Source organism: Callospermophilus lateralis, chromosome 7, assembly GCF_048772815.1.
Source record: "Callospermophilus lateralis isolate mCalLat2 chromosome 7, mCalLat2.hap1, whole genome shotgun sequence".
Classification (NCBI taxonomy): Eukaryota; Metazoa; Chordata; class Mammalia; order Rodentia; family Sciuridae; genus Callospermophilus; species Callospermophilus lateralis.
The window spans coordinates 95,851,207-95,864,066 of NC_135311.1; the positions used below are offsets into that span (position 1 = coordinate 95,851,207).

Below are 12,860 nucleotides of genomic sequence, written 5' to 3' on the forward strand. Positions count from 1 at the left end.
TGCATAATATTTCTTTAAAGTGTTATGGTTTATTAAGTATAGACTTTACATAGAATAAAAATACCCCATATATAATGGCATGCAGAGTACTTTGCACACAGCTAGTATTCATTAAGTGGTAGTTCTTATTTTTCCCGTCATCTCTTTTCATCTTTTCAAAGATAAGAGTTAGAAGGCAGTGCTGTTTTGTTATCCTCAATGTTTACATATGAGGAAGCAAAAATTCAGACTAATTTGCTAAAAATCCCTGGCTTGCTCATGTTAAGATATGAGAATTATAGATTTTTCCCCCTTAATTTGTACTCTTTTCTCTTTAGAATAATTCTCTTTTCCTCTTATTATCTCCTCTCCAGCAAGCCCTCAGAGATTATTGTGATTGAAATGAAATTTGCTTTCAAGCTCCTCCCTACCGTAACTGCCTCCCAGCCGCACCATGAGCCAGCACTTTGCTACCTCAGCCACTGGGCTGCTGCTGAGGATGGGGACAGGAGCAGGGCAGGGGGGAGATTTCACTTGTAAACCTAACATCTAAGCTTTATCTCTTTCTTCCTTCCATTCTAGAATATTTACACAGCCCCATTTTCAAACATGAAATAAAAAATTTGGAGATTTGGGTAATTTATTTATTTATACAAAACCAGCTGAAAGGCAGCATTTGTTTTCCTGGGAGCCTCCCCATTTGCAAAATTGTGCATCTGGGTTCTCTGATGCAAGTACAGCTACACTCATTCCCTCAGAAAATGCATGCAGCTCTCTGCTTTCTGAGAGCTTCACCACATTCAAAGGACAAGATAAGACATGTGTGGTTTCCATCTTATTATTTATTTATTTATTCAACAAATATTGATTGAATGGCTACCATGTTGCCAGGTAATGTAATAGGCTTTGGGAATAAAAACAAAAATTTTGTTGATCCTGCTTTTATCAGATATATGAATAGGACACACACAACATAAAAGCACATGTGTATATGAAAATAGTTCTTTTCTTCTAACAGGTAATGCTTTAGACTCTAATTACAAGAGGCTGTTTTAAGCCCAGTTCTAGTGTTAAAAAAATAGATTCGATAAAAAAAATAGGGCCATTTTTGAAGGGTGGTTAGAGTGCTCATTTTGTAATATAAATTTACTGTTGTAACCCCCTTTTTAGGTGAAATTTCTCTCATAAAGAAGGGTCATTAACAAACAGGTCCCTTGTTACTGAACCAATGCTCCCTGGCACACCAGTCTCTAATGAGCAGGTGCCAATACTAAAGACATAATGGAAAAGAACATTGTCACAGAGAGATGCTTTCCCACTGCTCCATAAATGCAGAAGAAAAGCCAAGACATTGATCTTATGGCAATGTTCTGTAACAGTGACCATTCCCATTACGGCAGGAGATTGTGGGAGATTTAATCATTTTCCCTAATATATGCTAGCGCAGCAGAGTGTCCATGATCAATGTACTACCGCTACCAGGCTGCTGCCTTTTTATTGGCACTGATAATGGGCCTCCTGTGTGTCTCAGCCAGAAGTCCATGTTGGTCAACTTCTTCAACTCTCACAACTGATGGATGACGGTGGCAGTCAAATTCAGACTGGCAGAGTTGTGAATCCAAGGCAACCTGATATTTGATTTTTTTAAAAAATCACAATGAACTAACACAAGTCTGCAAAATTCAGCTGTGATCCTAGTGGTTGAGACATTGAACCCTACCTGCAAATGCCCTGGGCTACTGGTTGACCAGATATTTACCAAATACTTTTCTACAGGTGCCTGCCTTTAAGCACTTTTTTAAAAAATGTATTTCTTTACTTAATAATTGTGATAGGAACAGAGGGCATACTATTAAAGTACTTCATTTTGACCTTCAAAAATGAGAACAACTTACTCTTTGGAAAAAAATTTATCTCTGAAAGAAGTTTATCCCTGAAAATATTTTTTAAAAAAATTAACTACAACCAGAACTGGGGTTGTAACTCAGTGGTGGAGTGCTTGCCTCACATGCGTGAGGCCCTGGGTTTGATCCTCAGCACCACTCAAAAATAAGGAAGTAAATAAATAAAAATAAAGATTAAAAAAAACTACAACTAAATTTACTATTTATTTATACTTATCAAATTTGACTTTGAAATGTTCATTGAACTGCTGAAATTTCCAACATTTTGGTTAGTGAAACTCTGTTAATAGTTTGATAATACCAATATAATTATACCAGTATAATTATAAAATAATATAGTTAGACTATGCATATTAATTATAATTTAATACATTAGAATTTTGAATATTTTTGTGCAGGAGAAAATTTAAGTAGCCTCTTACTCCTGCATTCAAACACAGTACTAAATTTCACTCTAAAGTGCTATCATTTCATGTCTTTTTTTAAAAAAAACAATAAAAAATTAGCTATACTTCAGACCTACTGCAACTGACACACATGTTTGTGCCTAATTCAGATGGAGTTTGAAGTCTGGAAGTGGGGCCACCTGGTAACCTGGGAAGCCCTCTGGACCCTTGGGAGAAGCCTTCAATTTCAGGTACATGAAGAACCTGAGGAAGGTTCACAGGACAGTCAAGGAGCTACCTTGCAACCAAGGAAGAAATATATATGAAGAAAATTCAAATTTATACATAACAATTAAAAGGCTGGGATATCAAATCTTATGTTCAAGCATGTGAGCATTTCTCAGTTGGGTTACAATCAAAACCCAGTTTAACTGCCATCTTTTTAGGAAACTGTCCCTAACTCTCCAGCCAGATTTAACACTGCTTAACCTTGTCTGCTTCCCACTACTGTCAGCTGGGTGAGCTTTGTATCCCCAGTAATCCTGCTGAGGATGGTTCACATGATCAGAAGATGTTAACTTTACAAAGGACTTTGGCTTTCAATACACCATTTGATTTTCCTAACTTTGTGAAAGAAACGGGACAAAAACAACAGTGGGTAATGTTGGCGAGTAATGACTAACACTTGAAGACCGTCAGAGGTTTGCCCTTGGAGACGTGCCCTTGACAGAGTCATCTTTGTATCCACTTTAGGATGTGCACACAGTTGGCACTTACTAAAGATTCAATGACTTGGCTTGATTTGAATTATAATGATTAGGAGACTATCCATTCTTCTTCATGCAGAGGCACTGAAACTGGAGGAATATGAGAGAGATGAGAGAATTTTCTTTCTGATAGTGAGGAATCTGGTTTCACTTGTGTACGATCTTCTCTAATCTGCAGGAAGACAGGTCAGATCTCAATTTTTCTAGAAGAGCTTTAAAGACACTCCCACTCAATCTTGGGAAGAAGGTCAGGAGCATAGTGTTTAATGTTCAGTGGCTTCCAGAGAACTCACCTGGAAGCTACCGTGGGCAGCTTCTGTCAGTACTTTCCATACCTGAGTGTGCAGAAGCATCGCCTACAGCTCTTGTTGAGATTCTGCGGTCCAGGTGGGGTCTAAGATTCTGCAATTCTAAGAAACTCTGTGTGGTTCTCAGGTGCAGGTCCTCAGATGACGCTGAGTGACATGGGTCTAAAATGTCTTATACAGGTGTTCTTTACACGTATGTAAGAGAAAATGTGAGCAGTTTCTTGAAAATCTTTGACATAAGTAAATCAGAGATGTGATCTAAACTACAAAAAAAGTGTTCCACACAAAGTTTACTCTTAAGATTCTTGACATAGAGGGCTGGGGTTATGGCTCAAAGGTTGAGTGTTCGCCTAGTACACATGAGGCACTGGGTTCGATCCTCAGCACCACATAAAAATAAAATAAAGATACGTATTCAACTATAACTAAAAAATAAATATTTTTTTAAAAGATTCCTGACATAGTTCATCATAAAAATTGTCATTACAATTATCCTAAAAACAGTTATATTTTTACTGACAAATAATTGTACATATTTATGAAATAAAGTGTATATATATACACACACACACACACACACACACACATAAACATTGTGTAATGCCCAAATCAGGGTATTTAGCATATCTATTATAGTTATAATTTCTTTGTGGTAAGAACATTCAAAATCCTCCCTTATAGTTATTTTGAAATGCACAATATAATATTTTTAACTCCTGTCACTCTTCTGTGCAATAGCACATATTTCTTTTCTCTAACTTGATTTTGTACCCTCTGGCCAATCTCTCCTCCATGCCACCCTCCCCCTATTCTTCCCAGTCACTAGTAACTATTATTCTATGTTGTAATAACTTGTTATTATTTTTTTAAAAAGTCTGATTCATTTAAGGGAACACCCTTTAAGGCAGTACAGTAACACAGTGACATAGTTTGATATACTACTACAGGTCAACAGGTCCTTGGCTAAGCCTGAGACATCATTTTACTTTCTACTTGCTAATAACTGGCTTCAACTGAAAGCCTGCAGATCAAAAATATAGTAAATATTGACTCAGAAAGGATTACTGGTAGCAAATTCTGCTTTTAAATTTATTATGAGCACCCAAAATTCTCTGCCTCATGACTTCATTCATTTAATCAATTAGTATTTGTTGAGAACCTATTATGTGTTACATACTGTCATGAATAGTAGCGATACAGTAGTGGAAAAGATAGACTAAGTGCTACTCTTATAAATCATATATTCTAAACAATATTAGACAACAACAGTAGAGAGAGGTGTGAAGAAAGGAAAGCAGTGTATGGATTACAAGATGAGGGAGGGAGAATCAGTAGATATTTTAGATCGCTAAGAGCCTCCATGTTGAGGAATTATTTGAACAAAAACCTGAATGCCAATAAACATTTGATATCATAGGTGAAAATGGTAGATATTTCACTTTGTTAACAGTTGCTTATACATAATGTTCTATGTGCATTCAGTAGTCCATATCCCTTCCTGGGCTGGGGTTGTATGATAAGGTTTGGGATAAGAAAAATGGGGAAAATTGAGGATTTGCAAGTCTTTCTGATGAGTTATTTATTGTTTGCTTTTTTTAAAAAAATATGTTTTTAACTTAAGTACAAGTCCAGGACAGGAGACTTTAACATGCAAGCATAAACATTTATGGTAAATGAGATTATTGAGTATAGAAGACAAAATTACACACTTGAGGTCAGATTTGGTTTGAAATATGGCTTTTGGATCCACAGGTTGACTATCTGTGTGGGTTTGGGCAAGACACTTAACCTTTCATTATTCACAGTTTTCATCTACAGAGTGGCAGAATCATTAAGTCTTGCATATTTTAAAGGAGGTTACTGAAAGGAAAACAGGTACACAGTAGGTACTCAATTATCACTAGATTTTTACCATACATATGAAAGCATCAGACATAAATACAGGCTCCTGCTTATTGGCTTCCTTCCTATTTACTTGCATTATCAGTTTCTTAGCAAGTTTTCATTTGTACAGATAAACAAGAGTTGATGGTATATGCATTTTTGCTTGATAGAATTTCATAGGACTCATTTCATCAGTGCATGATTAGCTTCAAAGCTTTCGAATCTAACCCAGCTTGGAGATAACTGGGAAATGAAACTAAGTGGAGGGAACAAACGCAGCATTGTAAGAGAAGCAAAAGTCAGCCCGAGGTTGTCTGATGTTTTCAAACTAACATCATCTTTAATCTCCTGTGCCCTTCTTCCCAGATAATAAGAGCTGTGCACTAAAAGTGCTGAGATAAACTAATGGGGAACAGGATACTACAACAGACGTTTGAAAGAGCCCATGTAATTTACTGCATGTCTGGTTTGTTTTACTTTCCAAAGTCTTCCTGTTACTCAAGGAAAAGTGTCCCCTCTGGCAACCTTCGGCCCTCTGTTGGCCCAGGAGTCCTGGAAAGGTGGTGGAGGGCAGGTACCCAGATATAGAACTTTGAGGGGTGTGAGCACAGGCTGTGTTTCCTGTGTTGAATCTGAAGTATGGACAAAGTTTCCTTCGTACTTGAGAGAATTATCCCAAAGTAGGCAAACCAAGAGGCTGCCAGTGCATTCACATATACATAATTCTCAACATATTTCTGAATGTAATTTACATGAGTGAACCACTAAAAGCCTCCTACTCAATTAACTGTACCCCTGGGGGAAAGCTATGCAGGCCCAGATCAGTGTGGGAACAACATAAAGGTGTTCTCTGTGCCAAAAAGGGGATTGGGCTTGATGGAAAATCCCCCAAAAAGGACCATCTGGCAGCATAAATTATCCATTTAAAATGGCTGGTGTGAGTTAATGACACCAAAGTCACCATGAACATGTGCAACATCCTTCAGTTGAGTTTTAATGTCCCCTCAGGCCCTGTTTCAATTATGACTTTCTATGCTGAATATGGCCAAATGTAAATTTATCCATGTCCCCCCACCCCAGCCCCCACAAACATATACCATGAATTGCATTTTTCTTTAATGAAATGAAGACATATAATGGACAGTCAGCCCAGGAATATAATTGGGGGCAGGGTGGCGGTGTGGGGGGGTGGTTCTAAAAGAAGAACAAGAAAGAAGAGGAAGAGGAGGAAGAAGAGGGGAATGGAATATACAATTATATCCCACTTTAAGAGGATTCTGTCATTAAACTTGAGTTAATGACTACAAAATATATAGGTATTGAGATTAAAATGTATGATCCTATTTTTGAATCATAATGTGCAGATAGAAATAGGAATTATTCTAAATAAAAGAGTCACTGGGTCAAAGTACTCTCCAGTGAACCGACACTCTTAGCCTTAAACCCACCCACCCATAGCAGTCTGGGTAGGGGCAGAGAGAACAGCCCCAGGTGAGGAGCTGTGAGCACATCAACACATAATGTGGCATCAGTGGGCACGAAGTGCACGAGTGCAACACTCAACCACAAATGGACAAACCTATATACTTGATTCTGATTTTCACTGAAGCAGGTAAATTGGCTAGGACTAATTAGCCTTTTAAAAAGAGTTCAAAGAAATTTTACATCTTCTAATTTTTTAATAGCACATAAACTTTTCATTGGCGCTGTGCTGAGGTCATGCTGACGATGCAAGTAATGGCAATGAGCCGTCAGCGTTTTGTCCTCATTTAGGCTGGCTTTATTTCTTAGTCACTTTAGGCAACTGACGTGTCTGGAAGTGCAGAGAAAAGCGGAGGTGTGACCTTCATAGAGGAACCACCACACTGTGAGCGCTGTGCTGGTATTAATTAGAGAAAGAAGGCACTGGAGGCTAACATCATATCCCTGCATGTCCTAAACCACTGGGTAGTGGTCTGTTCGTGTGCCTGTTTCCCACCCTTGATCACAAAGTTCCTGAAAGCAGGAGCCACAGCCTCCCTGTGTATCCTGGAGTTCCCAGAACCTGGCATGGTGCATCGTACAGGAAGATCCTGGGGAACACTGCTGAAGGAGGGAATGCGCTCAGTGGGAGGGTTATATGGGAAGCGAGGCAGAGAGAAATGTGGGCAGTTTCATAAAGGCAGCAAGATAAAAGACCCTGAGCAGTAGGGTCTGAGGTTCTTAAATTTGTTTTTAATTATGCACAAAAACTAACTTGTGGAAGGAAAGATGCACTCCTGTGAATGTTAAAACTTGTGCAGATGACTGTAACTACTACCACAATCACAGTGCAGAAGAGCTCCATCATCCCCCAAATCTCCCTTCTGGTACTCTTTTATAGTCAGACCCTCTGAGGGTTGTGTTTTGAAAGAATGTTGGGGAGGAGAAGAGAGAAGTAGGATTTGAAGATGAAGGGGTTAGTTCAAAGGATTTTCTTGGTGCTTGTCTGCTCTTGCAGGGAATTGCTCTGAGACAGGAGTGAGGAAGGATGGTCAGAGAAGTTTTTTCCATACTTACTTTGCACTGGGTATAATTCTTGGATGGATTATGCATATTACCTTACCTAATCCTCAAGAGCACTGAAACAGCTATTACTACTGTCAGTTTATACAAATGGGGACACAGGCTCAGAAAGGTTAGGTTAGTTGCCCACAATCACATAGCCAGCAGGAGCTGAAGTCAGGATTACACTCTAGCTGATTCTAAATCCCTGAGTCTCTCCTGTATACCCATTTGACTTGTCCTGGTAGCTTGAAAGGCACTGGAGAAAATCTCTCCTCACTCACATCAAGGTCAGACATTGATTAAGGTTTCAAAAAGCTTATGCTGTTAGAATCATTCATATTACTCTCAAGACTCCAGAGCCAAGACTAGACAACCCCAGGAGGCTGAACCAGCAGTCATCTGCCTCGGTTAGTACAGATGGACATAAAGATAGCTGTTGCATTAACAAAATGTTCACAATGATATCCAGTAATAGAAAAAAACATAACAAAGTACCCTTATTTTAGAACTCCAAATGTAACCGGCAGCACGAAAAACTCATTCCTCTCCTCCCTAGTGTTCCCAACCTGATTGAAAAGTAGATAGGCTTTTATCATGATTACTAAAAAAATAAATTTAAAAAATTAACCAAGAGGTATGTAAGTATAAAACAAAATCACTGTATTCCCAGCTTCTTGGGAGAAGGAGGCAGGAGGACTCCTTTGAGCCCAGGAGTTTTAATGCCTTCTCAAAACAAATGGACAACAACCACTACCTCCTAAAAAATACAAAAACAAAAGCCAATGGAATGCTGGATCACAGTGTGGCTGAAGATGTGCGCATAGAAAAGCATGCACCGTTCCCATATCAGCGGAGCTGCTGCTGATCCGGTGCCCCGGATCATGATGCAAGCACATGCTCACGTTGTACAAGTATACCACCCAGCATCTTCTCTTCTCTCTCACACACAGCAAAGGAAACCCTGCCTCCCCACCTGCTTACCTGGCTCCACTTCATGCCACCCACTGGACTGGCTGCCGCTGCCTGGGGAGCGTCCTTGGCCTGTGTAGAACGGCTCCTCACCAGGACTGTCCATTTCATCCTCCACAGACTTCAGGCGCTTCGTGGAGCTGAAAGAACAAACACATGCGTGTTTACAAGCAATCCAAACCACCTTTCTCTTGGACACGGCCTCTCGGGTTGAAAGAAGGCCAAGGGAGGAAGCAATTGGGCAAGTGTGCATAGTTCTAGAACTCTCTTTAGGCTCTTGTTTAGTTGGGTGAGTCACTGGAGGTGGAACAAAGTCTGGGATCTGTGTCGTTCCAAGTGTCTGCGTTCGTTTTTTATTGTTCCTCAAGTTGCTGCTGCCCATCCTGTGCCTTTGTGCTTTGAGGAACTGGTGGCTGGCTCCAGCTCCTGCCTCCACCTGGAAGCAGTAAACCCACATGTTTCCTATCTCCACGGGTGGTGGCTGGGATTGGCCATCTGCATAGACATTGATTCAGTCCCTGCTGGATCCCCAGAAAGGGTTTTTTAAAAATCAGGGCTCATAATCCTTTTGAAAAAGCTTGGACTACTTTTTCTTTTTCTTTTTCTTTTTTTTTTTTTTTTTGCACATTTTCTCATCTTCAACTTGGATTTTCATTCAAACAGTATTTACTACACAGCTAAGTAGCCCAGGTATTGATCCAGACACTAGAGCAAAAACAGTGAACTGCACAGATAAAACAGGAGGGAGGACTGTACTATCTCAAGAGAATGAAGGACATGGATAGTATCCTGGTGACTTTTATGCCATTCTGTTACCCATTGATTACCAAAATGAAGTTTTATTCCATCAGGGTAAAGACTTCTGTTTTTTGGAGAAGTATGACTGAGGATCTTCCAGAATGCATCTCATTTCCTCCATTTGAAAGGCCGAATTTTTTCTCCCAGGGTGAAGTTTCAGGAGTGAAAAAGTAGGGAGACATAACCTGCTGCTGTTCTTGTTCTAGTTGCCTCAGCAGAGGGGGCCACCAGCACAACAATCTCATACCAGGTGGGAGAGCTCACTGGGGAACCATCTCCTCACATGTCAGGGTACAGAGTTGTTCATGGGCTTCATTCACCGGTTCACTCACTGTGTGCCTCCTGTGTGCCAGGTGCTGTGCTAAGTGCTGGGATACAGGGAGGAGCTGGACCAGGCAGCTGGTCACCTGCCTCCATGAACAGAGACAGAGCAGCAAACAAAACTGCTCAAAGAGGTATTATGAGGGTCCACATATAGAAATGGGGGTAATATTATGGAGGAAGGAAACACTGAGACTCCTGGAGGCCACCGAAGGCCTTCCAGAGCAGATGGTTCCTGAGCTGTCTCTGCATGTTGAGAGACCAGGAAGAAGAGGAAAATGCAGGCACAGGCCATTACATGGCTGAAGCACCACTGGAGCAGCCTGATGGTTCTGGAATACTGACAGCATCCCATACCATTTGCATACTGCCATCTTCTCAAGCCCCATAAGTTTCCTTTAATCTTGACGTCCCTTAACATCCCTCCTTTGCCTCATGACACCCTCACAATCCGGAAATCTAAGGGTAAACATCTGGCCCCTCAAGGGCCCTCCTGTACCTGGCCCATACCCATTCTCTTTTGTGCCCAGGTCATACAGGTGACCAGATGCTTCAAAGATATTCCCCAGGAGGCAGAAGCAGCAGCACACCCACTGTGTCACAGTCAGAACTTCCAGCTGCTTGCAAGGCAGAGGCTGAAGGAGGGGCACAAGGGAGTAAAGGTGGAGGTTACAGAAGGTATGGTGGGTCTGGACTTCATCCAATAGCAATGGATTGTCCCTGAAGCCCTGTAGGCAGGGAGTGATACTGGAGTCATATCTTACAAAAGTGACTGATAATTGTGCAGAAAATGGACTTAGAAAGGAAAAGAAGGGCATACAGTCTAGGGTCATAAAGACAGTTAGGAAGTTTTGCAAAAAAATCTGAATTTGAAAACGTGGAGGACCCCATGTAGGCAAGAAATTCTACTTATTAATGTTGGCATTCCTGCATTCTAAGCTGTTAAATTCTATTCTCATGAAAGCTAGACCACAGAAACAATACATGCTAACTTAGTAACCAAAGGAAAGGCCTTTAATAGCTCATTCAATGTTCTCTGTTTAGCTTTACTTGAAGCTCAGTGAAAAATAGCTACTTGAAGAACTTTTCTATATTTCATGTAACTGTATCTAATAGAAATTCTTTATTAGAAGGTACACTCAAAAAAGCCCCTTTCAATCTTGAAAAACCAGAAAAATCTGGTCTTTCCAAATGGATTTCTACTGTTTTCTTTCACTAGAAAATACAAATTACATAACATGTTGCTTCCCCTTCTTGTCTTGACAACCAGGAAACTCAGGGCCAGATTTAAGGGAAAATTCTTGGTTGAGGGTCCTGATATAATAATCTCACCTATCTTTCCAGACAGGTTGTGGCTTACCTTTCTATATGTAATATTACCTGTTGGATTGGGGTTAGGGCTTTAGCTCAGTGTCTAAGCACTTGCTTAGCAAGTATGAGGCACTGGGTTCAATTCTCAGCACCACATATAAATAAAATAAAAGTCCATCAACAACTAAAAAATATATTTTTAAAAATTACCTGTTGATTCTGACATTGAAAGCCATTTGAAATTGTTTTGAAAGGAGAAAGAAAAACTTCCTTATGCATCCTGACAAATAAAAAGACATGATCTGTATGTTCCAATGGGACTGTAAGATCTGCAGGGAAACTGATTATCTTTTTATTAATATTATTTTTAAATCTCTAGTGCCCACCGCAGCTTCTGGTTAGCAGCAGATGCTCCAAAACTGCTGCCTTGGGCTAGTTGCTTAGAAACTAGCCATATGAATACACATGACAAGGATCCAAGCATCATGACTCAATGGTATCAATCCCAAAAGGCCAATTCCATTGTTCACCATTCTCCTGTTATTAATATTTTTTAGAGTTTTTAAAACTTTTCACTTCCTTGACATGCTCTAATTTCATACCCATGCAGGTATGAAATCCTCAAAGCGGAAGATGCTGCAGTTATCTGACACCTTAGTTTGAAAGCTAGGACTTTCAGGAGCTGATACAAGATAAACATCTGGAGAGTACATGTATGGAAAGGAGGTGAGAAAAGATCTGAGACTGAAGAAAGGCAGCAATACCCGACAGGGCAGGTGGGGGATTTCCAATGCAAAGTTTATGAATTTCACACATTTGATAGTTTATCTCAATGAAGCTCTTTAAAATTATATACATATTTTATCCTGGTTTTAAAACTATCTTTTCTATGATTTTGGAGAGGTCTCCCTGAAGCAATGCAAAAGCTACAGAAAATACCCATCAATGTCCTTTACTTATTTATTTTTAGTTTTAGAAATAAATTTGTCCTTGATTTTGTTTTGTTTTTGTTTTTTTTTTTTTTTTTTTTTGCTCTTTCCTTTCTAACTCACTGATTTTATCCTCCCAGAAACATCTGAGGAGAACAGAAAAGTACCAGTAAGTTCTATTCATATAAGGGAAAATGATGTTCCCCAAAGGAGGGGTCACCTCTCTTCTAATGTGTGAAATTTGTTCCTGTTTTCCTAGAAATTCAACCTAAACATTAAGGGGAGAGTAATACTTGAATTCCTAATACTTCCTGAATTCTCGCTAAAAGGGAGGCCTCACTTTATATTCACTCTATGATAAAATGCCTGTTTCCTGAGTGTCCACAGTACCCTGAGAACTAGGCAGTCTCTACCACCAACCAGGCTGTGAAACTCCTGGGAGTAGCCCCTGTACCCAGAGTGTTGAGGACAATACCCTTGGGGCTTACTAGTGAATTGGGAGAGTTAGATACTGCTCTTCGTGAGACTTAAGAGTCCAGATCGGAAGCAAGGCAGTACCTACCTCAAAGACAGCAGCAGTAATTCAAGATAGCAAATGCTAAGCATCAGAGAATGGTGCAGATGCCAGGCACTTCTTTTTTAGGACTTGGATATGTCCATCTATTCAAGTGTCAGCCCCATTCCCAATGGTATTCAGTGTGAAAAGGCCAGTTCCGTAAGTTCTAACGGAACCCCAGTTTTCATGTAAACCATGCCACTGCTGTGACCTTGAGCAAGT

General features: G+C 40.0%; 1 protein-coding gene across 4 annotated transcripts in view; it reads right to left on the reverse strand.

Annotated features, from left to right (window-relative positions):
- Nfia (nuclear factor I A) overlaps positions 1–12,860 on the reverse strand; it is a 356,002-nt gene that overhangs the window by 90,992 nt on the left and 252,150 nt on the right. For all 4 annotated transcript variants that reach the window (XM_076860285.2, XM_076860282.2, XM_076860283.2 and 1 more), the window contains one exon: positions 8,736–8,863. In XM_076860285.2, coding sequence (XP_076716400.1) covers positions 8,736–8,863 — 128 coding nt within the window. The remainder of the gene's footprint in view (positions 1–8,735; positions 8,864–12,860) is intronic.